Source organism: Syngnathoides biaculeatus, chromosome 12, assembly GCF_019802595.1.
Source record: "Syngnathoides biaculeatus isolate LvHL_M chromosome 12, ASM1980259v1, whole genome shotgun sequence".
NCBI classification, from domain to species: Eukaryota; Metazoa; Chordata; class Actinopteri; order Syngnathiformes; family Syngnathidae; genus Syngnathoides; species Syngnathoides biaculeatus.
This window is the reverse complement of record NC_084651.1, coordinates 9,714,402-9,738,487: the sequence shown is the minus strand read 5'-3', so window position 1 is coordinate 9,738,487 and position 24,086 is coordinate 9,714,402. Positions and strand designations below refer to the sequence as shown.

Below are 24,086 nucleotides of genomic sequence, written 5' to 3'. Positions count from 1 at the left end.
AAAACTCCTTTATGTTCTTACTTTACAATCAGTCATGAAGTTGTAATTGAAAACTTAAAAAGAAAAGAAAAGCCGATCACGATTTTGCACTTGGCATCACATCATGCACCGTCTTCAAAGTCACTTTCACTATGTTCATATTTTCAATAATAAAACCATCAGGAAACAGCAAAAAAGCATTACTGGTATATCATGGACTGTCATAAAGATTTTCAAAAATATGACCGCCGTGACGTCTTTGCAATGTCTAAAGTAAAAATGTTACAAAATAAGAGCAAGTAGCATGTCATGCACTTTCTTACAGATTTTCAAGGCGATCCCGAAGACATAATGTCAAGCAGGACTCTCGCACGCGTACGTAAGTTTCCAAATATTAGCTCGTCACAACAGCTGTAACTGGAATTTCATGTACTGCTTCATATTAAGATGTTCAAAAATAAGCCTGAAAAGTCCTGGAATTCCCAGCCTACAGAGCGCACCTGGTTATAAGCCTCACCCAGTACATTTGTAAAGAAAATACGAATTGGTACATACATAAGCCCCAAGTGCCCACATTGAAACCCACATTGAAACACGAGATATTTACAAAGGCAGCACAGAGAGAGTTTAACGCTAGTGCTGCCACGCTAATGCTAACGCTAGCGCTGCCGCGCTAACAGGGCCGGTTAAAAAAAAAAAAAAACATACTGGTAAATATTCACTGAGACACGCTAGTAACATGCTAAGGCAGCGCTAACACGGCCGGACCGGTAAAACTCACTTCCTCTGCACATATATTCCGCCGGTCTCACTCTTCCCATTTCCGCTCAAATGCACAAATTAGCCGCGTCACCGCATAAACCGCAGGTTTGAAAACGTGTGAAAAAAGTCGCGGCTTGTAGGCCGGAAATTATGTTATATCGTGGATCATCTAAAATCAAGAGTGGAAAACATAAGCCCACCACGGCATCACGGCAAGCAGCATATCATTTACTGTCAGAAACGAAGACGCTCAAAAAGAAAACCTTGATTTTTATTTTTAATTATCTCTTTATGGCTTGGCAAAATACAGAATATGATAACAGGTTAGAAAAAAAAAGATTTAACAAAAGAAAAAGCTCGTCACAACAAAGCAGCAGCATCTAATGCATGCATTGTTTTGAATGAAGTATTTTGAATGAAGTAGTTTGTTTTTGTTTCATACTTCACCGATCACAAAATAGGAAGCAGCAAAGAATGAAATGTCCTGTATTTTCACACATTTTGTTATTGTTTGGAGCCAAGGTAGCATATACTACAATCCATGCATTTTCTTCACCGCTTATCCTCACGAGGGTCGCGGGGAGTGCTGGAGCCTATCCCAGCTGTCAACGGGCAGGAGGCGGGGTACACCCTGAACTGGTTGCCAGCCAATCGCAGGGCACATCGAGACAAACAGCTGCACTCACAATCTCACCTATGGGCAATTTAGAGTGTCCAATTAATGTTGCTTGTTGTTGGGATGTGGGAGGAAACCGGAGCGCCCGGAGAAAACCCACGCAGGCACGGGGAGAACAAGCAAACGCCACACAGGCAGGTCCGGGATTGAACCCGGGACCTCAGAACTGTGAGGCCAACACTTTACCAACTGATCCACCGTGCCGGCCAGTAAATAATACCCTCTCTGGAAATATAAATATAAACGCTCACAAATCAACCCATCACTATAATAGAAGGGGGCACAGCATATCAACCTCTGTCTCAGATAATGTTGATAAAATGTCACATTTGATTTGGCACGTCTTCTTGATTTTTTTTTTCTTGTATTAACTGCAAAATATGTAACGTTATCTTTCAACATTTCATTCTATTACTGTGTCCTTTTCTGTAAAACCCCTTTACGCACACTGTTTTGAATTCACTTGCAGTCGCACATTTCCGAGCAAACTCACTCTTAAGTGTGTGTGTATGAATACCCCCATATGGTACGACTGACAGGTGTGTGTGTGTCTGTTTGTGTACGGTGTGCGCACTTAAATTGCGTTGATGCGACACACAGCACACGCCAGAGGGCGAGACGACCAACTGCCTTATGCGCGAACTCTTACGACTTCATTGGGAACTTCATTTTTCTTTAACCTTGGGAAAGTAAGCGTGCGCGTGCGTGCCATAACCATGAGCCCCCCCACCCCACGCCCCCACCCTCCGGCTCGTGGCCATATGCTTGTTTTAATTTAGTAAAAGCATCTCTGACGACGGTGATGATGACGAGGAGTTGCTGGAGTGTGTTAATGGTGTAATGAGATGAATAGATGACATCAACTGCTCTTCTGAGGGGGGGGGGGGGAAGTACTGTAAGTGTGTGTGAGTGTGTGTGTGTGTGTATCCATGCAGGCAATTGAATAATTCAAAACACTGCGCTAAATTTCAAGCTCTTAAATCACTTGTACTGGCAAGTGCGGGGTCGGAGCTGGCAAGTCTAATTGCTTCCTCGGAGCCGCCAAACTGATCAATTCATCGGCAGAAAAGAAGTAAATCTCATCTCATCAGGAACTGATTAAGCTCCAGAAGGAAAACATTAAGAGAGCTTTTGCTTGTGTGGACTCATCTTGCGAGCTTACAGCACATGACATGTCCTCGTGTGCTCGATTCATATTTAGTCTCGCATTACGACATTATGCTTTTACATACGTTAAATGAAGTGAATGAAGTAAGAATGTGAGGAGCACATCATGATCTGTATCCATCCATCCATCCATCCATCCATCCATCCATCCATCCATCCATCCATCCATCCATTAATTTACTTAGCCGCTTATCCTCACGAGTCTATCCCAACTGACAACAGGCAGTAGGCGGGGTCCACCCTGAACTGGTTGCCAGCCAATAGCAGGACACATCGAGACACAGAACAGTCGCCCTCATAATCACACCTACGGGCAATTTAGAGTGTACAATTAATTTTGCATGTTTTTGGGGTGTGGGAGGAAACCAGAGTAACCGGAGAAACCCGCGTAGGCACAGGGAGAACATGCACACTCCACACAGGCGGGTCCGGGGATCGAACGCTGGACCTTTGAACAGTGAGGCCGACGCTTTCCAGCTGAACCACCGTGCAGCCCTCATGATCTGTACATCATGAATAAATGAGTTCAGTATGTCTTTATCTGAGTTAGCAACTTGTGAATGCCATCTTTTAATAATCCACCCATTTTCCAAACCACTTATCCACACAAGGGTCGATCGTTGGCGTGCTGGAGACCTTCCCAACTACCTTCGGCTGAGAGGCGGGGCAGACTCTGAACCGGTTGACAGCCAATCACAGGGCACATAGAAAAAACCATTCGCGCTCAGATGATCACCTACGGGCAATTTAGAGGCTTCGATTCACCTGCCATGCATGTTTTTGGGACGATGGAGGAAACCCGAGTGCCCGGAGAAAACCCACACAGGCAGGGGAAGAACATGCAAACCGGGCCAGATTTGAATCCGGGTACTCAGAACTGTGAGGCATATGTGCTAACCACTTGTCCACCGGGGCCAGTTTGTAACAAAAGAAAACCAAAACATTTCCACATCAAAACAACAATAATATTTTTTGAAACAATATCTTCTGTTTAGTCAGCCAAAGATGTCCTAATAATATTACAATGTCATAAATATTATTGGAATTTGCATTAAAACAAAATCCCATTTTCAAATATTTTGACTGCACAAGATAAATAATTTTTTATTCTCAGGTTTTTTTTTTTTATCCCCGGCATGTTTGCGGACCTTTTGACCTCTGCACATTCCGAATCGCAAAAAAATATTTTGTGTACGCAGATGTGAAAGAATAAAATGAAAAATGTTGGCCAACCAGCACATGCCAGCGTGTCTTCCAGTCCGGGATGCCAACTAACCTCTCGTAGTGCCTGCGAGTGCACGTGGCGGCGCTGGTGCTGCTCGGGTTGCCACCCAGTTCATCGTACACATGCTTCCATTGCCTGCGGACTGTGATCTGGGGGGGGGGCAAAAAAAAAGAGTGATAAGATGATTGATAATGTCAGAAGGGACATTAAGGAAAATATGAAAGCATATAAAGGGAGGGGGCCATAAGTGTGTGACATCATTGCGAGCGCTTGGGGACTGACTGACTCATAGAATTCAAGTCTTCATCTCATCATGTCGGAGTTAACTTTTTCCTGCTAGGCCTTATTGCATAATGCACACATGGACTTAATGGTCGTGGTTCTCAAACGGCGTTCCGCAAGCCATTTATAAAAACCTATTATGCAGTATCATTAAAAAAAAAAAAAAAAATGTGGGTCGGGGGGAAGAGGAGGGACGGCGAGAGAGCAAGAGAGAGGGAGACCAGACCAGACCAGACCAATAAAACGAACTCCTCGCAAACTAAGAAATGGGCCAAATAAAAGCTCTGATTTTATTAAATTCCTTTACGACAAAACAAATATTACAGGAATAGAGGCTTATTTTTATTTTAAAAAAAAAAAAGGAAACATTTTTCAAGCACATACGATGAACAACTATTTAATGTGTGAGATAGGTTCTAGATCCATCTGTAATGGGTGGAAATATGTAATCTTGAAAACTTTTAATAGTGTTACTCTTGCCACACTCATTTGACCCATTTCAATTTTTCCATCAAAGAAACACATTAAATATTTTAAAAAACATCATTGAACACGCTAAAATTGCAATCACGTGAAATTCGCGGGCTGGTGGGATAGCACGGAACTTCGGCGAGTCTGTGTGCGAGTGTCTGGGTGTGAAATGTGGTCAACATCAGTTTCTCTGGGCTTTGAAAGCATTTTTATTTACGTTTACCATAATTTCTCACAAATAATGCACACATTTTTCCCAAAATATTTTCAAAAAGTTAATAGAGCGCATTATATTTAGGTATGGATGAAAAATAAAAAAATACTATCACATTGTATAGTTGTATATAGGTACATAGAGTGGTAAAAAAAAGGTTTACATATACATTTCGATATGATATTCGACGTCTTTTGCTACACATTTATATGTATTATGGTAATCATCATCAATCATCATTAAGCATTTATTTTAGTTGGTAGAGGGATTCTGTTCTGACAATTCCCAAGATTATATTACATCTACATCATAACGTGATTATTATTATTGATCGTTGTACGGACAGTTTTTTGAAAAACAATAAAAGTACAAACTTAATAAAATATAAATACAGATAATTCCCAATATTTTGAGCATATGGGGAGCAGCAAATTGGTGGTGCACATTGTACATTGGTAGAGGGGTTTTTCCCTGATTTTTTTAGGTCAACCTTGGGGGTGCGCATTATACTTGAGAAATTACGGTATTCCAACATTCAATAATCTCTTACAATATGATTTAAAAAAATAATAAAATGAATAAAAAAACATGAGTTTATCTGATGTAATATTATAATAATTACTTCTTATTCTAAGATTAAGATTGTGACACTTTATCCTTAATATGGAAAATAAGTCAAATTTGACTTCAGTCTCTCTTTTTTTTCTCTAAAAATATTCATTTGTTATCCTCAATTAAAGGCTAAAATGAGGCAGCTTTAAAAAGGCGATGATATTTGGAAGTAAACAGAATTTTTTTTTTTTTAAATTTGTTTCGTTGGCTTTCGGGATAAATAAATATTTGACAACAACAGCTATATGGTATTGAAACACGCCAATCAATCAATCAATCAATCTGGGACATTTCGAACAGTGTTGTGGAAAGGCTTTTTTTTTTTTTTTTTTTTGGTCTCGGCAGTGCGTGAAGGTGTGTTTGGAAGAAGAAAAAGTCGAAACAGAGAACAGAGATGTCGAGCCAGTAGCCTGTGAACAAGTCCATGTTTTTTTTCCTCACTTCCTGTAACCTTAACAGCAACCGCATACTTTCTTCCAAACGGGACCGCGTGAAATATGAGAGCGGATCGGAGGCTTTGAAAACAAGGGCCGCTTCCTGTTTCGATGACATCATCAGTCTACAAGGGACCCGGCTCATGTCTGTGTGTGTATGACACACTTTCAGGTACATTTCACACAGTACAGTACAGTAGTGTACTTTCCCACAAGAGCGCCACTTTGGAAGCAACCGCATTGTTTTCTCCCAAATCGAAGGAGGGAGGACGGAGGGACACAAACAGAAGAGGGGGAAAGGAGGAATGGAGACGGAAGGGTTGGTTTTTTATACGGTACGAGCACATATGTGAACACTTACCAGCTCATATCCTCCCAGCTTCTGAGCAGCTTGAAACATGGTCCAAAGGTTGACTGTGGGGGCACACAAACAAGGACAAGTGAGGAACTCTGGGAAATGAAGTCCTTACTGCAGGGGATACAACAGCGTAAAAGTGACACACAAAAATAGAAGTATATCAAAATAGACATTTATTTGGAATGCAAAATTATGATAACTAAATATCATGACTTTTGAAAATAGCTTGAGTTCTTTAATAACATTTTTAAAAACAAAAAAATGCTGTTTTAGGAGTAGTCACTTGGAGATGTAAGAATTCTGAAACCACGTAATATTGAATAAAATTTATATGAAATAACTTAAAAATAATGTGTATCTAAAAATTATATTTGATAATTGAAAGTCTGGGATCGGAAATATTCATTGTAGCATAAATAAATCAAAACAAGTGTTATATAAAATACAATTTAGGAATTTTATTCATAGACATTAATAAGTTACATAAAATAAAAATATATACCATATTTTTTACCAACAAATATACCAATGTTTGATTCATGTATTTGCTGGGATGAATAAATAGTGTTTCAAATATAAATATATAAATAAATAAATACTTGGAAAGTATTTACATTTTTAATTACTGAAATATATTTATAAAAATGATAAATTAAAAATATGTATCCAGTAGTGTAAAAGGTGTTTTTATTAAACGGCTATTGAATGTCTTTTAGCTTAAGTAACTGACACACAATTTCTCATATATTTTTTGAAACTTGTTGTTGATATCACTGAATAATGTGACTGGAATATATGAAACATGGCATGGTGAGATACAAATACAGTTATATAATCATAACAGTCTTAGAATAATACATGCATCTCAGCATGATTATCTCTATAAAATTAAAGCACCTCATGTTGTGGCAGATGAGCATGATTAATTTATTTTTTTCGCTTGAATGAAAGTTAAGAATGCGGAAAAAAAACCCACTGCCTGTTTAGTTTAATAAAGTTTTATACGTGGCGACAATTTGACCTCAGAACAGATGAGTTCGATTTCCACTGCTGTTCCTCCATTTGGACAACATATTTGCTTTAAGCCACATCAAGAAGAGCTAAAGAAAAACGCGGCTTTTTTTTTTTTTTGTGCGGCATAATGGAATAACACCAACGTGCTACTCCCTTTAAAATTGTCAAATAAAGTCAAATAATGGCGTGCGCTGTCTGGATATAATTGCAGGGGGAGATTTCCCTTTGAAACGAGGCCAAGCGAGAAAACAGAAGAAGTGGCGTAGGAGCGTTTTAAAAAAAGACGCCCTCAAATAGTTGAGCGTGACTTGCCACAGCGCCGATGATGGGTGTTGACTTTATTGAAACACGCCGAAGGAATGTGAAAATGATATATTTCTGCTTGGGCCGAATGAAAAAAAAAAAATAGCAGCTCCTGAGGACCGTGCAGATGAATATTAGATGGAGTGCTGGCATAACCCATATGATGTGAAACAAGCTTTCAGCTTAAAATTAATACTTTAAAAAAAAAAAAAAAGAAAGTGAAAGATTCCATGATGGATGAATTTCCCGTTAAGAGCTATTATATTTGGGTCGGTCCGGAACGTACACATCTCATGCGATAAACTGGGCTTTATAGCCAAGATTTTAAGTACAATTTCAACATTGTGAACAGGCATACAAGTATTTGTACTTACAAAGCACTCCAAGGCCAAACTAACACTGCAAGTCCAACTGCCCGCTTCTTTTTTTTAATTCCTATACAGCGTTGACTTGCAATATCGCAGTTCACCCTCTTGCACTGCAGTTTTTTTTCCCATATTCATATCGCACATAATTTGCCACATCACTGGTTTTCATTTGGATTTTTCCCCCTGTTGTACAATTATCACTTCCTAACCTAAAACATTAAAACTATTCAAAAAAACACAATCTGACATTCATTAACATACTATCCATCAATTTTCTTAGCCGCTTATCCTCACGAGGGTCGCAGGGAGTGCTGGAGCCTATCCCAGCTGTCAACAGACAGGAGGCAGAGTACACCCCAAACCGGTAGCCAGCCAATCGCAGGGCACATGGAGACAGACAACAGTCGCACTCACAATCACACCTTGGGGCAATTTAGAGTGTCCAATTAATGTTGCATGTTTTTGGAATGTGGCTGGAAACCGGTGTGCCCGGAGAAAACCCACACAGGCACGGGGAGAACATGCAAACGCCACACAGGCGGGTCCGGGATTGAACCCGGGACTCCAGAACTGTGAGGCCGACGCTTCCCACTGTGCCGCACTCTCGTGAACATATTATAAGGAAGGAAAAAAAATCCCTATTGTGAAGTACTGCTGTGCATGACTGTTTGTAAAGGGTTTAAAATGTACAGTGTACATATATAGCAAAGAGTTTATACAAAGTGTTTATATATCATAGTATAGAGATTAATAAGTATGTGGAGCAGATATGAGTCTGGAGAGGTTTATATATATACCAAAACTTAGTGGTCACTACATCGCTGATTTCACCTATTGCGACGGTGGTCCCAAACCTAACCGCCGTGATAAATGAAGCCTAACTGCATCCAGCACATGTAGTTAGCCAGTTAGTTCCAGCTCTCAATACCAAGAGGCACACAAGGGCATAATTGCGCTCGCCGTGACACATATTCCACCTGTATACTGTGGCTTTAAACCGATAGAACTCCGCATGAGCAAACACCCAAATTGCACTCCACAATCATCAACTCGAGGCAATGACAAACAGTAGGATCAAATAAAACATAATTAAATATCACTTTCCCTTCACTAACTTAAACAAGACCAACATCATCATTACTCCACATGGGCAATCATTTTGCTCATTTGTTGATGGAGACGGCTCTCACGTAGAATATTTGGACCATTATGTAAATATCTATACTTTCTTGTTTAACCACGCTAGCTATCCGGCCTCAGCACACGTTAGCTTAGCGCCTAGCATTCCGGGGTGGAGCTGGGGGGCCAGGAAAGGGACTGTTTGATGTAGACACAAATACAGCTGGCAGCTCCTTCAGCTCCCTTTTGAAGTCACAGAATGAATAAAAGTCCAAAATAACCGTGGGACTGTATGCTAGTTTAAAGAGTCACATCCACACACTTGTGGCTAGCATAACAAGCTAATGAAGCAATTTACATCTTTACTCGCTGCTCCACCTGTCACTCCATTGGACCATAACACTTTTATGAGAGAGTCTTTTGGTTACAAAAAGAAGAGGAAATTGAAACCTACAGAAAGATGGCTTAAAAATAAACAATAACTACCTTGACTTAGAAAGAAGCCAGAAGCAATTGCCCACCTCGGAGTCATCCCCGTTTTAAATGACTGCGCTGACTTCAACTTTATTGATCTGCAAGCCCAAAAGAGCTAATACGCTTTATCAGATGACAAGTGTTGTATAACAACGCTAAAAATAGCCTCAAATGCTGCCTGTCTTTGAAAAAAGATGAACCGCAACTTCACCACTAAACATTTGTATTTGTTTGCTGCAACATCATCATGTAACATTTTTATTTGTTGAGCCAATAAATACCACAAAAAAAAGTGTGGGGTGGGGGGGGAAGGAAAGCCTCGCTGGGAAGAGAAATCCATCAAAATTCAATCTGTGCTTACACAAAGCCTTGCATTTGTCAAAATGACATTTTCCTATCTGCGCCTCTGACAGCATTGATTTTTTTTCTTCCCTCTTTCCTTCCCTCCTTCCTGTGCTGGTTGGAATAACAAAGACAGCGTGTGAGCTTTTTCGTGATTGAAGTGAGCACTGCGAGCATATTGCCTTGACTGACTGACTGCATGATGGACTATTTAAGCAGCTTGTTATGCATCGCCTGTAATTACCAGACTGGACCCACTGCTGTCTTCGGCCTGCGTGCGTGTGTCTGTTTGTAAAACAGAGAACCCCCCAAAAAAAGTGTGCAATTCTGTTTTTCTGGTATCGCATCATTAGCAATTGCTTCTGCTGATTCCCTACCCAATTGCGGCGCCGATAAAGACGGCGAAATAACAACACAATTGCGGGTCGGACGCCGCCATGGCAACACAAATTGGCAACCGTGTTCGCAATCTGATAAACTGATGTACTGTACGATGTTTCAGGCTTTTCGCGTCCTTGGTGGTACGCTGTTGTAAAGACTGCCGGGACTGCTGACCCCATTTGAACTCTCTCGCTGACCAAAACAGCAGCACCCGGCGAGACATCCAAATAGCCTCAGGTTGAAAAATGTGCTTTATAGGGAATTGAGGATTTTCTTTTTCACATGGAAACAGTGAGACGAGAGGTTTTTGGTGTCACTAAATACCTGGAGTCACTATCTTTCAAAACCAAAGACCAAGTCCGAAACCTTGGTATTCTGATAGATTTCGACCTCACTTTCAATACTCATATCAAATCAATCACTAAAATTGCCCGTAGCCATCTGAAGAACATATCCAGAGTGAAGTGCATGTGTCAAGCAGACCAGGAGAAGCTCATACAGTGAAGAAAATAAGTATTTGAACACCCTGCAATATTGCAAGTTCTCCCACTTAGAAAGCAAACAATGTTAATATTTGGTACAGTAGCCTTTGTTTGCAATTACAGAGGTCAAATGTTCCCTGTAGTTGTTTACCAGGTTTGCACACACTGCACGGAGTAATACACAGAGTGGACGTGGACTTTTAAAGGCGGACTAACAGGTCTTTGAGGGTCAGAATTCTAGCTGATAAGACAGGTGTTCAAATACTTATTTGCATCTGTATCACACAAATAAATTGTTAAGAAAATCATACATTGTGATTTCTGGATTTTTCTTTTTAGATGATCTCTCTCACAGTGGACATGCACCTACGATGAAAATTTCAGACCCCTCCATGATTTCTAAGTGGGACAACTTGGAATACAGCAGGGTGTTCAAATACTTGTTTTCGTCACTGTACATGCTTTTATCTCAAGTAAACTTGACTATTGTAATGGTCTTCTGATTGGACTCCCCCAAAAGAGCATTTGATACCTGCAGCTCATTCGGAATGCTCCGGCTCGGGTTCTGACCAGAAGAAAGAGGTCAGAGCGTATTCCTCCAAATTCTTAAGTCTTTACACTGGCTTTGAGTCACCATTAGAAAAGATTTGAAAGTTCTCCTAATGGTCTACGACTCCCTAAATGGTTTAGGTCCTGAGTAGATGAAAGAAATGCTAATGGAATTCAAACCCAGTGGTGCTCTCTGATCGACAGACTCGTGTCAAATAGTGGAGTGGAGTGCAGAGTCCAAAGCAAACATGGTGAAGGACAATTTAGCTGTTATGCTGCACACAAATGCAATAAGTTGCCAGCAGAAATGATGTCAGCCTCAATGTTTTTAAATCCAGGTTAAAAACTCTTGGTTTTCCTCAGGGTTTTTAGAGTATTTCCACTTTTAAATATTTCTTGCACTGTACGCTGTTTTATTTGTATTTTGTTTTTAAATGTTTAGAAGCTAATTATTTTTCTTTCTTTTTAAATGTTTTTAATCACATAAAGGACATAGAGTTGACAATTCCCAAGCTGAGGACATAAAAAAAAAAAAAAAAAAGTGGAACAGCATCAATTTTAAACCGAAAATAAACGGAACATGGTCTCGTGCCTCTCCAACAGAGCTGCAGTGGAAAATAATAACTTAAAATTCTCTGTCGGCAGGTTATTGGAAAGTTCCGCTGTATGCGCTTATTACAGACTTAATAGATCAGTCGCTGACATGTTCAATGCATACGAGCCCCTTGAGAAAAGACGTATACGCTCGAAAAAAATAACATTTGGAGGTTTTTGACTTTTGTTTGTGGATCCGTTGGACGAAGGGGAATGACAAATGATCCGCGTTGAGATACTTAAGAGGAGAATCAGTGAGAGGAAGCTAACAAGGCGAACATCACTCAGCCATCTGTCGCGTGGCTAAATAAACACCATTAAAGCAAAAAACATTTATTACGATCAGTAGAAATCGAGCTGTTTGATGTCCGTGGGGAAGACGGCGATGGAGACGGAAGACTTTTGTCGGAAGCTTTCTTTTTATTACAGTGGGCAGAACTTGTGAATATTGCTAAACTCATTGAAGTACAAGATGGCCCACAGCTGAAATAAAGGAGTGGTTTTACAACAACTCCATGATTGTTCTTGACTGGCCCAGTCAGAGACTTGACTTAAACCCGATTGAGCATCTCTGGAGAAACTTAAAAATGGCTGCCCACCAACGTTCACCATCCAACCTGACGGAACTACAGAAGATATGCGAGGAGGAATGGGAGATGATCTACTAATTACTGAGCTACGTGTCGTCATGTCTTCTTTCCAGTTTGGGATTATTTAAGGTTGACATTGTTACTTTCACTATTGGTTGATAAATTTGCCCTTTTGGGATATTAAATATCATTTTTGGAGACTCCTGCCTTGCGTCCTTGCTTCCCTGAACTTGGGTCCTCCACGTCTTTGCCTTCACCTTCTGATAAACGTCCTTTAACAGTGCTTAAAGAACATTAAGACTATGAAGAGTACAACTACTACAAACGAGAAGACGTCTAATATATATTTTCGTCGAGCTTGCACATGAACATCCTTAGAGGCGCGGCGCTGTCTCTCCAAGGTGCGTTTGTTTTGCTCGCTGTTTGATCCGGCGGCTCCAGAGAGAGCTCCTCGCTTCCTTTGTCAGCCTTTATTCAAGAAAATTCATTTGCATTTGCTCCCTCAAAAAAGAGGGAGCTGTGTGCGGAGTCAAGCGCTGATGAATGTTTAAACTCATGACTGTCGTACCAGAGGTGAGCCGCGGCCATGGAATCGCCTCGTCTCGCTTAAATAGGTCAACCATTTGGAGAAGGGGGAGCGCTTCCTTATCCTTAAACCTGGGTCATGTTTGGCTCTTTGTTCCACTGAAAATATGTCATCTCATTAGCCAAGCCGCTTATCCTCACTAGGGTTGCGGTAAAGCTGGAGCCTATCCCAGCGAGCTTCTGGTGAAAGGCAGTCTACACCCCAAACAGGTCGCCAGTCAGACGCATGGCAGATATCGACACAATCGCTGAGCGGCAATTGACCCCACGCTGCCTGCACCAAAGGCAGGCGTGTGCACCACGACAAAATCAGTGACTCTGAAAATATACATCCATTTTCTTTGCCGCTTATCCTTACGAGAGTCGTGGGGAGTGCTGGAAACTATTCCAGCTGTCAACAGGCAGGATGCGGGGTACACCCTGAACTGGTTGCCAGCCAATCGCAGGGCACATGGAGACAAGCAGCCGCACTCACAATAACACCTCCGGGCAATTTAAAGTGTTCAATTAATGTTGCATGTTTTTGGGATGTGGGCGGAAACCGGAGTGCCCGGAGAAAACATGCAATCTCCACAGAGGAGGGTCCGGGATTGAACCCGGGACCTCAGAACTGTGAGGCCAACACTTTACCAGCTGCTCCACCGTGCCGCCCAACTAAAATAAAATATTCATCACTTAATCTAAAACTGCTGTTTAATTAAAAACAAATATTCAGTCAGCATTCCCTTTTTTTTGTCTTCGTATGAATATTGGGGGCGGGGGAGTAACTTCCAATGATAACAACTGTAATCACTCAAGCAGGAAAGCAAACCAATCAGGAAGTAACTATTGCGGAATTAAAGTATCCAATCAAGTAGTTAAGTAACCAATTAGGAAGTAAAGTAAACACTCAAGATGTACTGAAACTAATTAGGAAACAATGTACCCAATCATGAAGTAAGCAGTGAGGAAATGAAGTAAATAATCAAGAAGTAATAAGTGAAGAAATAAAGTCAGAAATGAGGAACTAAAGTTGCCAATCATGAACAAAAATAACTATTCTGGGACGAAAGTATCTTATTACCAAGCAAAGTCAAAAAAGAAAAACAGGAATTGAAGTAATCAATGTGCAAGTATAGTAAGAAAGCAGGATGTAAAGTAACCAATGAGGAATTAAAGTCAAGCAGGAAGTAAAGCTCAGGTTAGGAATCATTTGGAAAGAAAAGTAACTTATCAGGAAGTGATGTGACCAAGCGTAACTCACTCTGTTTGAAGCCCAGGAAGGGGATCCTCTCAATGGGGGTGTCCCTCTTCTTCATGTACTTGTAGAGCTCCACCAGGAAGGCTTGCTCGTCTTCTCGACTCTCCTCGGACGAGGACGCCGCCTCCTCGTCCTCCTCTTTCTCCAGGGAGGCCACGGAGGAGGAGTCCCTGGCCTCTTCCTTCTCCTTCTCGCTCCTCTCCTCCACCATCTCCTTCAGTCGTTCCTTCTCTTCGGGCGCCGCCGCCTTCCTGTGTTTGGGAACGGAGCTCAGCTTGCCGTTGGCTAACGCTCTGCAGCCCGTTTTGACCTGCGAGGAGGAGAAGGTCGCGTGCGTGAGCGAGACGCTTCGCCGTTTAATCGCCTGACTGACAGATGACAACATTTTTCTAGCAAAACAGTCCAAAATTATTTGCTAACAAAAAGGACAATGTTTCAACAATTTCCCATGTACACCTCGTCGAATGGTTAATTTGGTTTTCTTTTCGCTTCCTTGTTCCTCTCATGTTTGTGTACAGATAGTTGCTGCAAACAAAAAATAATTTTTATATTTCTTTTTTTTTTTTTAAATAATTATGAAAAACACAATTAAGGAGCATTACAATTTCGTTATTGCATTAAGTATTTTACATATTTTGCATCCACATTTTACCCAGAATTTTTAATGTTATTTTTGAATGCCTGGGAACACGGTGGCCGCAGCTGGTAAAGCCTTGGCCTCACAGTTCTGAGGTCCTGGGTTCGATCCCGAACCCGCCTGTGTGGAGTTTGCGTGTTCTCAATGTTGACTGCAAGGGTTTTCGCCGGGGCACTCCGGTTTCGTCCCACATCCCAAAAACATGCAACATTAATTGGACACTCTAAATTGCCCCTAGGTGTGATTGTGAGTGGAACCGTTTGTCTCTATGTGCCTTGAGATAGGCTGGCGACCAGTTCAAGGTGTACCCCGCCTCCTGCCCGTTGACAGCTGGTATAGGCTCCAGCACTCCCGTGACCCTTGTGAGGATAGGCGGCTAAGAAAATTAATGGATGGATGAAAAACACAATTAGGAGCACTACAATTTCATTATTCCATTAAGTATTTTACATATTTTGGATCCACATTTTGCCCAGAATTTTCAACGTTATTTTTGAATGTCCTCGTCCATCTTTCCGTTTGAATCTTAAAGAGGAAAATGACTAATAACTGGAAAAAAAGGTTGAAGTTACTAAAAAAGAAATAAAGAAAAGTTTAATTAGTATTGGCAAGTACAGTTAATGTTGTGATAATCCAAATAATTGTCTTCATGATAATTGCGATGTCCATCCTATTTTACCTCTCCTCTCTAGAGGACCATGTAAAATGAGCTTTTATTTCTCAATTTGTTTTCACGCAGCGTGTTTCTCCGCATTGATTCTTGATGATGTGGCTCCTCGTGGGCAGCAAAGATTAAGCACAGATTAGCTCGAGAGACATGATTGCCGTTATCGATTGAGCCGTCCAAGGTCGTCGGGAATAAAACGAAACAAAAAAAAAGTATTTTACTACTTGTTTTTTTTTTTTTTTCATAGCAACACTGGTAAATATCAAAGGCAGCACGCCTCTTAAGCAATTCAAATGATCCTTGAGTTCAACTAATCAATGGTCTACCTTGGGACTTTTGGTCTCCAAGCTGTTGAGGTCCTGAGCTGTCATCGCCGTGGAGCCTGTGGAGTCCCTCCTCTGAGAGATGGACAGCTTCTTTTTGCGAGGCCGCCCCTTCAAGTTGGGAGCTGGAGACCGAAAGAAAACATAAAGGGTTGAAAACAATAAGCTGGGAAAAACAGAGGTCCGCACGTATGTATCCATGCATTCAATTGACGAGCGGAGAGGTTTGTGGCAGGTGAGGTACTGATGGAGTGACCGTAATTTCCGGCCTATAAGACGCGACTTTTTTCACAAGCTTTCAACCCTGCGTCTTATGCGGTGATGCGGCTAATTTGTGCATTTTTTCTAACGGGCGCAAGGGGGCACTCGAGAGGAAAAGGTAAGAGTGAAACCTATGGAATAGCCCAACATTAAAAACGGGTAAACTTTTATTTGGAGCAATATTTTAGAGTGCATGTTTTGCTACCATCTCCCCTGACTCAAGTCTGCATATACGCATTGAGAAGATGGACATGTCATGAGCCACATTGTAGTTATGGTTTCCCTTAGAGGGCCATGATGGGGCCGTAATACCTCAATGTTATCATTCATATGAAAATTTGAAATTCGGGTGCACTTTTTAACAAAAATAATGGAAGCTAACACGCATGATTTGCCTTCGCAGGACACATTAAATCAGGTGGCGGGCCAGATCTGGCCCCCGAGCCTTGGGTTAGACACCTGTGGAACAGTCCATTGTTTGGGAAGAGGGGAGCAGTCCAAACAATCATAAATGAGGTTTTTGATGTGCTTTAAAGCTCATGAACTAAGACTAAGAGAAAAACAATTGTTTCAAATCCAAGAAAACTTAATTCAACTTTTTTTACTTTACATTCAGGGGCTCCAGGATGCTGACCATTGTGTGTGTTTCCGTAGTACGCCATCTGGCTTTGTACGGCAGAGTAGTGTCTGCTCACGCAAAAATATTAAATACACAACTTCAGCAATTTTAAGTCTAAAATCATGGACAATATCAGATTGAAAGAGAAAAATCCCCAAAGACCTTTCCCAGATGTGTGTAAACATAATACAAGAGTTGTCTCGTCTGGTGATGTGACTTCGCCATGGCAACAAGAGTTGAATTGAACAATCGAATAACAAGATGCCATTTTTTGCAGATATTTTCTTTTTTTCGCCCCTGGGATATTTTCACATTAAAAACTAAAAGGATTTCAGTCTGCAGTGCAGTGTGTTTGAATGAAGCTATTACACATTTGAGCGCTTTTACATAACATTTATGATCATGATGCGAGGAGAATGAAGTGAAACAATGGAGTGATTTAGTGATTCCTCTATTTGTGCTCCCCCCTGGAGGGGCTCTCATAATCACAAACACGTGAACCTGCCTGAGAGCAGCTCTGTTTAAGAGGCAGGCAGATATAATTGCTCAGTTCACATTACACACACACACACACACACACACACACACACACACACACACACACACACACAATCAAGTATTTAAGGCCATTCCAAGTCCCTTTTTTGTGTACACCCACGTTTGTGTCATGTAACGTCTTGGCACAGCAACACCAACAACAAAGATAAGCTTGGGGGACGAGAAAGAGAACCTCCTGACATATTTCACGTGGCACCGGCGTCAGGATAACGTGACGGCCGACGGTGAATGAAAGGCGGACGGCAGTTGGCGGGAATAAAATCATCACCGGCACGCCGCCGCCGGCTCCTTGTTGTTATTTTCGGAGGAACGCTGGGAAGACTCTGCCAGTGTTTGTTGTGCGTTTGTCATCCAAAAGAAAACATTTCACAGGCACTAATCCTCATCCAGCGGCCGGGCGCGTTTCTAATTAAGATGCTCTCTTACATAAACTACACATTGTCGTTTGTTTGGTGAAAAGCCACAAATGATTACGTCATACATATACTTCCAAAAAGTTACAAATATTGGGCTTTTGAACAAAAAACTTTACAGCTGAATTTATTATGAACGTACATGACCAAATGTTAAATGTTTCAGAACTTTTTGGACAACTTCCTGTTCTCGGAAAAAAAGAGTGTATGGCTAAATTTACTTCTTTTTTTTTTTTTTTAATTTCCAAGGCCATCCACTGGAATAACTTTCTGTAACTCTTCCAGTGATTGTGTTGCAACCCGCTAATACCGTAATTCCCGGCCTGCAGAGCGCACCTGGTTATTAGCCTCACTCAGTACATTTTTAAAGGAAATACTATTTGGTACATACATACGCCGCAGCTGTGTAAAAGCCGCAAGTGCCTACATTGAAACTCACATTGAATCACGAGCTATTTACAAAGAAAGACGGTACACAGAGAATATAGCATCGCTACGCTAACGGCAGCGCTGTGCTAACGATAGCATCGCGCTAACAGGGCCGTTTAAAAAAAACAAAAACAAAACATACCAGTAAAAATCACTGAGACACGCAGTAACACGCTAGCGCAGTGCTAACAGGGCCAGACAGGTAAAAGTTACTTCCTCGGCACATATATTCCACACCCCCCCCCCCAAAAAAATGCACAAATTAGCCGCATCACCGCATAAACCGCAGGGTTGAAAGCGTGTGAAAAAAGTCGCAGTTTATAGGCCGGAAATTACGGTAATTATATTGGTAAATTAACAGCCACTTCCCTCTGAGAACGCCACCTGCTGTAGATGCAAGAGAACATGTCTTGGGGATAAATAAAGAACATCTGTCAAATTAACAAAAGTGGGAGCAAAACAAACCAAAATGCAATAAATCCATCCACTTTGCGATCACCCCGCAAACAAATAACAATTTTTGGCCCATGCTTACATAGATAAAGTCATGAAAACATGAATACAACATTACACATCCTGGGGAAGTCAATCAATGTTGTCTAGTTTACAAAAAAAAAAAAAAAAGTTATGGCTCTGATGAATGAAACAGATTCCGTCTGCACAGATCCTCCACAAATTTTCATGGAACACGTGTTTTGAAGGACTATCGCTAATAAAACCACAAATGAAATACAAACCTCCTTGGAGGAGGTGATATAACGTCAATTTTGTGTGACAAAAAGACTGTGGATCATTTATCTACATTATGATACAAATCTAGTTTCTGTCTGCAGCCAACCTTGAGAAAAAAAATCATGGGAAACTAGTTTTATCATACTATCATTAAGAAATCTGCAATAAAAACATAGTCCTTGAGGGCAGTAATGTCAATGCCGTGAGAAAAAAAAAAGTTTCTATTTTGATAATGTATCCAGATTACGTTCCAAATCTTACATCATCTTTCAGTTACCAACACTTCAAAGCCTCTGATTCGATAATAAAATGTTAATGTCGTGTGTTTGTCACCGATCTATATCGCTAGATTTTTCTGAATTATAATCAAAATCTAACTTCTTTTTGTGGAACCACAAATTGGGCAATTTTTAATTTTTGCACGATATCCTAAAATAAAGCAATAAAAAAACAAGCTTGTTGCAGTTGGTAATAAAAAAAAAAGAGAAGGACCATCAATGACAATCACCTATTGCAGGCAAATAAATAAATACATAAATCAACATTTCTCCCAAGGTTCTAGCCCTCGAGGCCTCTGTAAATGTTTTTCTAGAAACCAGTTAAGACGTTTTTGCTATAAAAACAACCATAAAGATAAACAACAACCTTGGGGGAGGTAGTAAAATTAGGAATGAAAAATACTAGATCAGTAAACAAAATAGGCGCCTCCTACACGGACTTGAACGTTGTCAATACGATGACGTGACAGAGAGAAGCCAACAAAAAGCTTCACAATGTAGTAATAAATGTGTAACGAACATTTAACATTTTAATTAAAATCAATTACAGCAGTGTTGCGCGTCACATGGCTTGCCATCGCCTGCTAAACTGAGGTAGTGAAATTAGGCATGGAAAATCCTCATCTGGCTCAAAATACAAATTGACCACCATCTGCACATACATTATGTCAACTAAAAGCCTCACAAAGTAATAAAGATTTTTAGCAAAATCATATAATTCACTCCTAAATACCAATTTGCTTGCTTAGCAACTTTTTAGCCCCCCCCCCCACCCCCAGATAGAGGTAATTGGACAGTTCATGTATAAAGTTTTTTTTGTTTGCTTGTTAAAGTTTAAATGAAGCTTGTCAAATTTTGTAATAAATATGTAACTACGGCGGTGTCAATGAGGGACATAGTAAAATTGGACCTGAAAAGTCCTGATTTTGAACCGAATACAAAGTGGGCACACCTCCTGCACAAGGTTGACTGTTGTCCAGTTTCTGCACCGCTTATCCTAACTATTGTTTTGGGTAGTCTGGAGCCTATGCCAGCTACAGTATATTCGGATGAGAGGCGGGGTGGACCATGAACTGGTCGCCGGCCAATCGCAAGGCCACATACAAAACAAACAACCATTAACAGTCAAATTCACGCCTACAGACAAGTTGGCGTCTTCAATTAACCGAACGCGTATTTTTGGGATGTGGGAGGAAACCTGAGTACCTGGAGAAAACCCACGCACCCACCCACACAGAACTGTGAGGCAGATTGGCTAACCAACCATCATACCACCTTGAAAGTTGCCAATAACATGAGATGTCGACATGAAAATGAAAACTACATAGAAAAATTATTAAATGCATATTTACGGAAGTCTTTTTTTGTTTGTTTTTCGCAGCACTGGTGACGCCCCCACCAACCTGCGTTACGGAAGCAAGCCTCTCTCTTCCCATGTTTTTTTTCCCCCTTCTCTCTATGCACCACGTAAGAGCGTCACCATGCCACGTAACACGGCGAGGTATTGATCGAGCAAAACAACAACAGCTACACAAATGAGGCCGCCGCGTTGCGGGGTGAACAAGTGCAGCGTTGCATAAGGCCGGCGGCCGTTGCATTGATTTATGCCCATGGTACAAGCGCGCGAGGACAAAGTGAAGGTTTTAAAGCAACTCGGGATATATTTTCTGCAATCAAAAGGGTGTTTTTCTTGAAACACGCCGTTCGCGTCATTCACTAAATGGTAAAAGCAGAAACTGGCTCGCACACTCACCACTTCCCATGTCTCCGTCTGCACTTTTTAAGCCTCGCTCACCTGACCACAAAGGCGATGATTTACCTCATGTTCACGCACGACACTGCCAAGTCTCAAGGCATGTTGGACCAATCGGAAGCCAGAAGAAAGTCACTTTTGGAAAAGGCGCAATAACTCACAATTGATGTTGCTCCACCCGAGGCCTTAAAATAAGGGTGCTATTCGATGGTCACTGTCCCGCTTGGCCCCGTTACAAGTGGACTGTAACAGTAAAAAGTGAAAGTATAGACGTCAATCCCCATCTCAATTTCAGCAGAATGTTCATTCCCCTATGCGTCACTCCTCTACGAATCTGCGTGGAAGCTCATTATTCAACAATGTACCAGATTAGCCTACTAACATATTTGTCCAATAGTAATAATTATCCATCCATCCATTTTCTTTGCCGCTTATCTCACAAGGGTCGCAGGGAGTGCTGGAGCCAATCCCAGCTGTCAATGGGCAGGAGGCGGGGTACACCCTGAACTGGTTGGCGGCCAATCGCAGGGCACATAAAGACAAACAGGCGCACTCACAATCACACCCAGGGGCAATTTAGAGTGTCCAATTAATGTTGCATGTTTTTGGGATGTGGGAGGAAACCGGAGTGCCTGGAGAAAACCCACACAGGCACGGGAGAGAAAATGCAAACCCCAAACAGGTGGGGCCGGGATCGAACCCGGGTCTGCAGAACTGTGAGGCCAACGCTTTACCAGCTGATCCACCGTGGTAATAAGACTACTACTACTACTAACAAATAAGATAAATAACAAAAATAACATAAATACTTAATAATAATAATAAATAAATAAATATTTTGTAAGAATTTGTTTAAAATTTTAGAAATTTTTAAAAAAAACAATGTTAAGAAATTTGGGGTGGGGTTTGTTGGGGAATGGGAAATTAATAGAAATAAAAAGTTAAAAATAAAAACTAAATTGTGGAATATATTTACAGTATAAGCAAATACAATGTAAAATAAAAAACAAGTGAAATAAAAAAGAAATACAAGAAAAAGAAATACAGTATATATCATTTATAATAATCAAAAATAATTAAAAAAATAAATACATGTAACAAATTAAAAAGGAGTTTAAGAAAATAAATAGTGTCAAAATGGAAATAAAATTTACATGCCAAATAAACATTTCTACACAAACGACAAAATGGTGAGTTACATAACGTTGCTTAAAGACATAAAAAAAAAATCCCTGTCTGTGAATGAAAGGATAGACAAACAAACACACACACATATAAACACGCACAGACCACACTGAAGTGAGCCAGGGTGGTCACCGTGACGACGGAGTAATGACTTGATTGAGGCTTTTGTGAACAGCATCTTCTCCAAAAGAGTGTTCCTGTTCCTCTCCACCATCATTCAGCAGATGGCGACAATAATCAATCATAATCATTAGAGTCGACCCTGGGTGGCCTCACTCACTTCTGTGCTCCAGTTTGAAAAAAAAAACCCAACAACAAAAGAACCGCAGATAAGAACAACAACACGGATTTATTGACGGGGGGGCATCTGATACGTGTCACATGAAAAGAAAAGACTGCTGTGTTCACTTGAACGCTCACTCGGAAAACAAATATTTGCTTATTATTCAAAGAGTCGCAGTAATAACGCAGCAGTTGTGCATTCACGCGTGGCTCCCGCGTGATGAGGTGCCTAATTACCGCCGTAACGTTTACAGTTTTTTGCAGGCAAATTGAGCAAAAGTTTTAATTTGCCAAATGACCGTTTAGCCTTGACGCAATGAATTCCCATCAGTCCGAGCGGAAATGTGTTCTTTTGTGAGTTAATCGCCTTTTTAGAGATCTCGACAAGCCTGAATAGTTGCACATGGTTGCAAGAAGGAAGGAGTATACTGGTGAAAATGGCGACCATTTTTATAACAACATTTTTTACCTTTCAAGTACAGCACTTCTGTAATACCACACATTCTTTTGTTTGCTCCCTTTTAAAACCTCATTCTTCTAGTCTGAAATAAAAAGATAGATAGATAGATAGATAGATAGATAGATAGATAGATAGATAGATAGATAGATAGATAGATAGATAGATAGATAGATAGATAGATAGATAGATAGATAGATAGATAGATAGATAGATAGATAGATAGATAGATAGATAGATAGATAGATAGATAGATAGATAGACCTAACAGTTATGAGGACCTGGGTTCGATCCAAGCCCCGCCTATGTGGAGTTTGCATGTTCTCCCCGTCCCTGCGTGGGTTTCCTCCGGGCACTCGGATTTCCCCCTACATCCCAAAAACATGCAACATTAATTGGACACTCTAAATTGCCCCTAGGTACGATTGTGAGTGTGGCTGTTTGTCTCAATGTGCCCTGCGATTGGCTGGCAACCAGTGCAGCTGGGATAGGCTCCAGCACTTCCCGCGACGCTTCTGTGGATAAGCGGCGAAAAAAATGGATGGATGGATATTTACTGGAATCGTAACTTTACTGTGCAGGTTAGTGATAGACTTTAAATTCACCGTTGAAAGAACGTAATTCCATGGTAAAATGAGGAACCCGTGTATAGTATTAATATATATAGTAGTATAGTATGTTTTTACTGCTTCCTGCATCAGGATCAACAGTCTGGAGTACCATAACCACACTGCCAAAATATTCCAAACACTCTCCTATTGCCAAAGGTAGCAGCGGTGTCGTAACAGGACGACCTCGCCCGTGCAGCGCACCCCGCGGGCCATGTTTGTTCGCCACAATTGTAACCGTGTTATTTTAATGTATCGGCTCTTTCTGACAAACAGGCTGTGTGGCTGCTGTGAGCCAACCGGGCCAAAGGTGAACACGGAAACACTGGCGCTCGTAATACAGCAGTAAACTTGGAATGTACGACGGTCACGGTCAAACGACAGAAGCCGTTTATCGCATGTCAGCGGGATTCGAGAAGATACTGAGGTGCCTGTTGCTTGGTGTTATAATATCTGTCACCGTGTAGAAAACATTTTTAATTCCAAAAATGTACGTACATGAACTGGTCCATGGCTTGGAAAAAAAGGGCTGTGGATCACTCTTTTATCGGATTAAAAAAACAAAAGTAAAGAGTAAATACATTTTTAAAAGGTTAAAAATGACATAAAATTAAAAAACAGCAGGCGGCACGGTGTTTCCTCCCACATGCCAAAAACATGCGA

At 41.0% G+C, this 24,086-nt stretch overlaps 1 protein-coding gene across 1 annotated transcript in view; it reads right to left on the bottom strand.

The window, feature by feature from the left end:
• The window catches only part of arid5b (AT-rich interaction domain 5B), a 129,564-nt gene that overhangs the window by 16,966 nt on the left and 88,512 nt on the right, over window positions 1-24,086 (bottom strand). The window contains exons 5-8 of the mRNA XM_061836577.1: window positions 15,852-15,973; window positions 14,225-14,531; window positions 6,184-6,236; window positions 3,861-3,958 (exon numbers count right to left, since the gene is read on the bottom strand). Coding sequence (XP_061692561.1) covers window positions 3,861-3,958; window positions 6,184-6,236; window positions 14,225-14,531; window positions 15,852-15,973 — 580 coding nt within the window. The remainder of the gene's footprint in view (window positions 1-3,860; window positions 3,959-6,183; window positions 6,237-14,224; window positions 14,532-15,851; window positions 15,974-24,086) is intronic.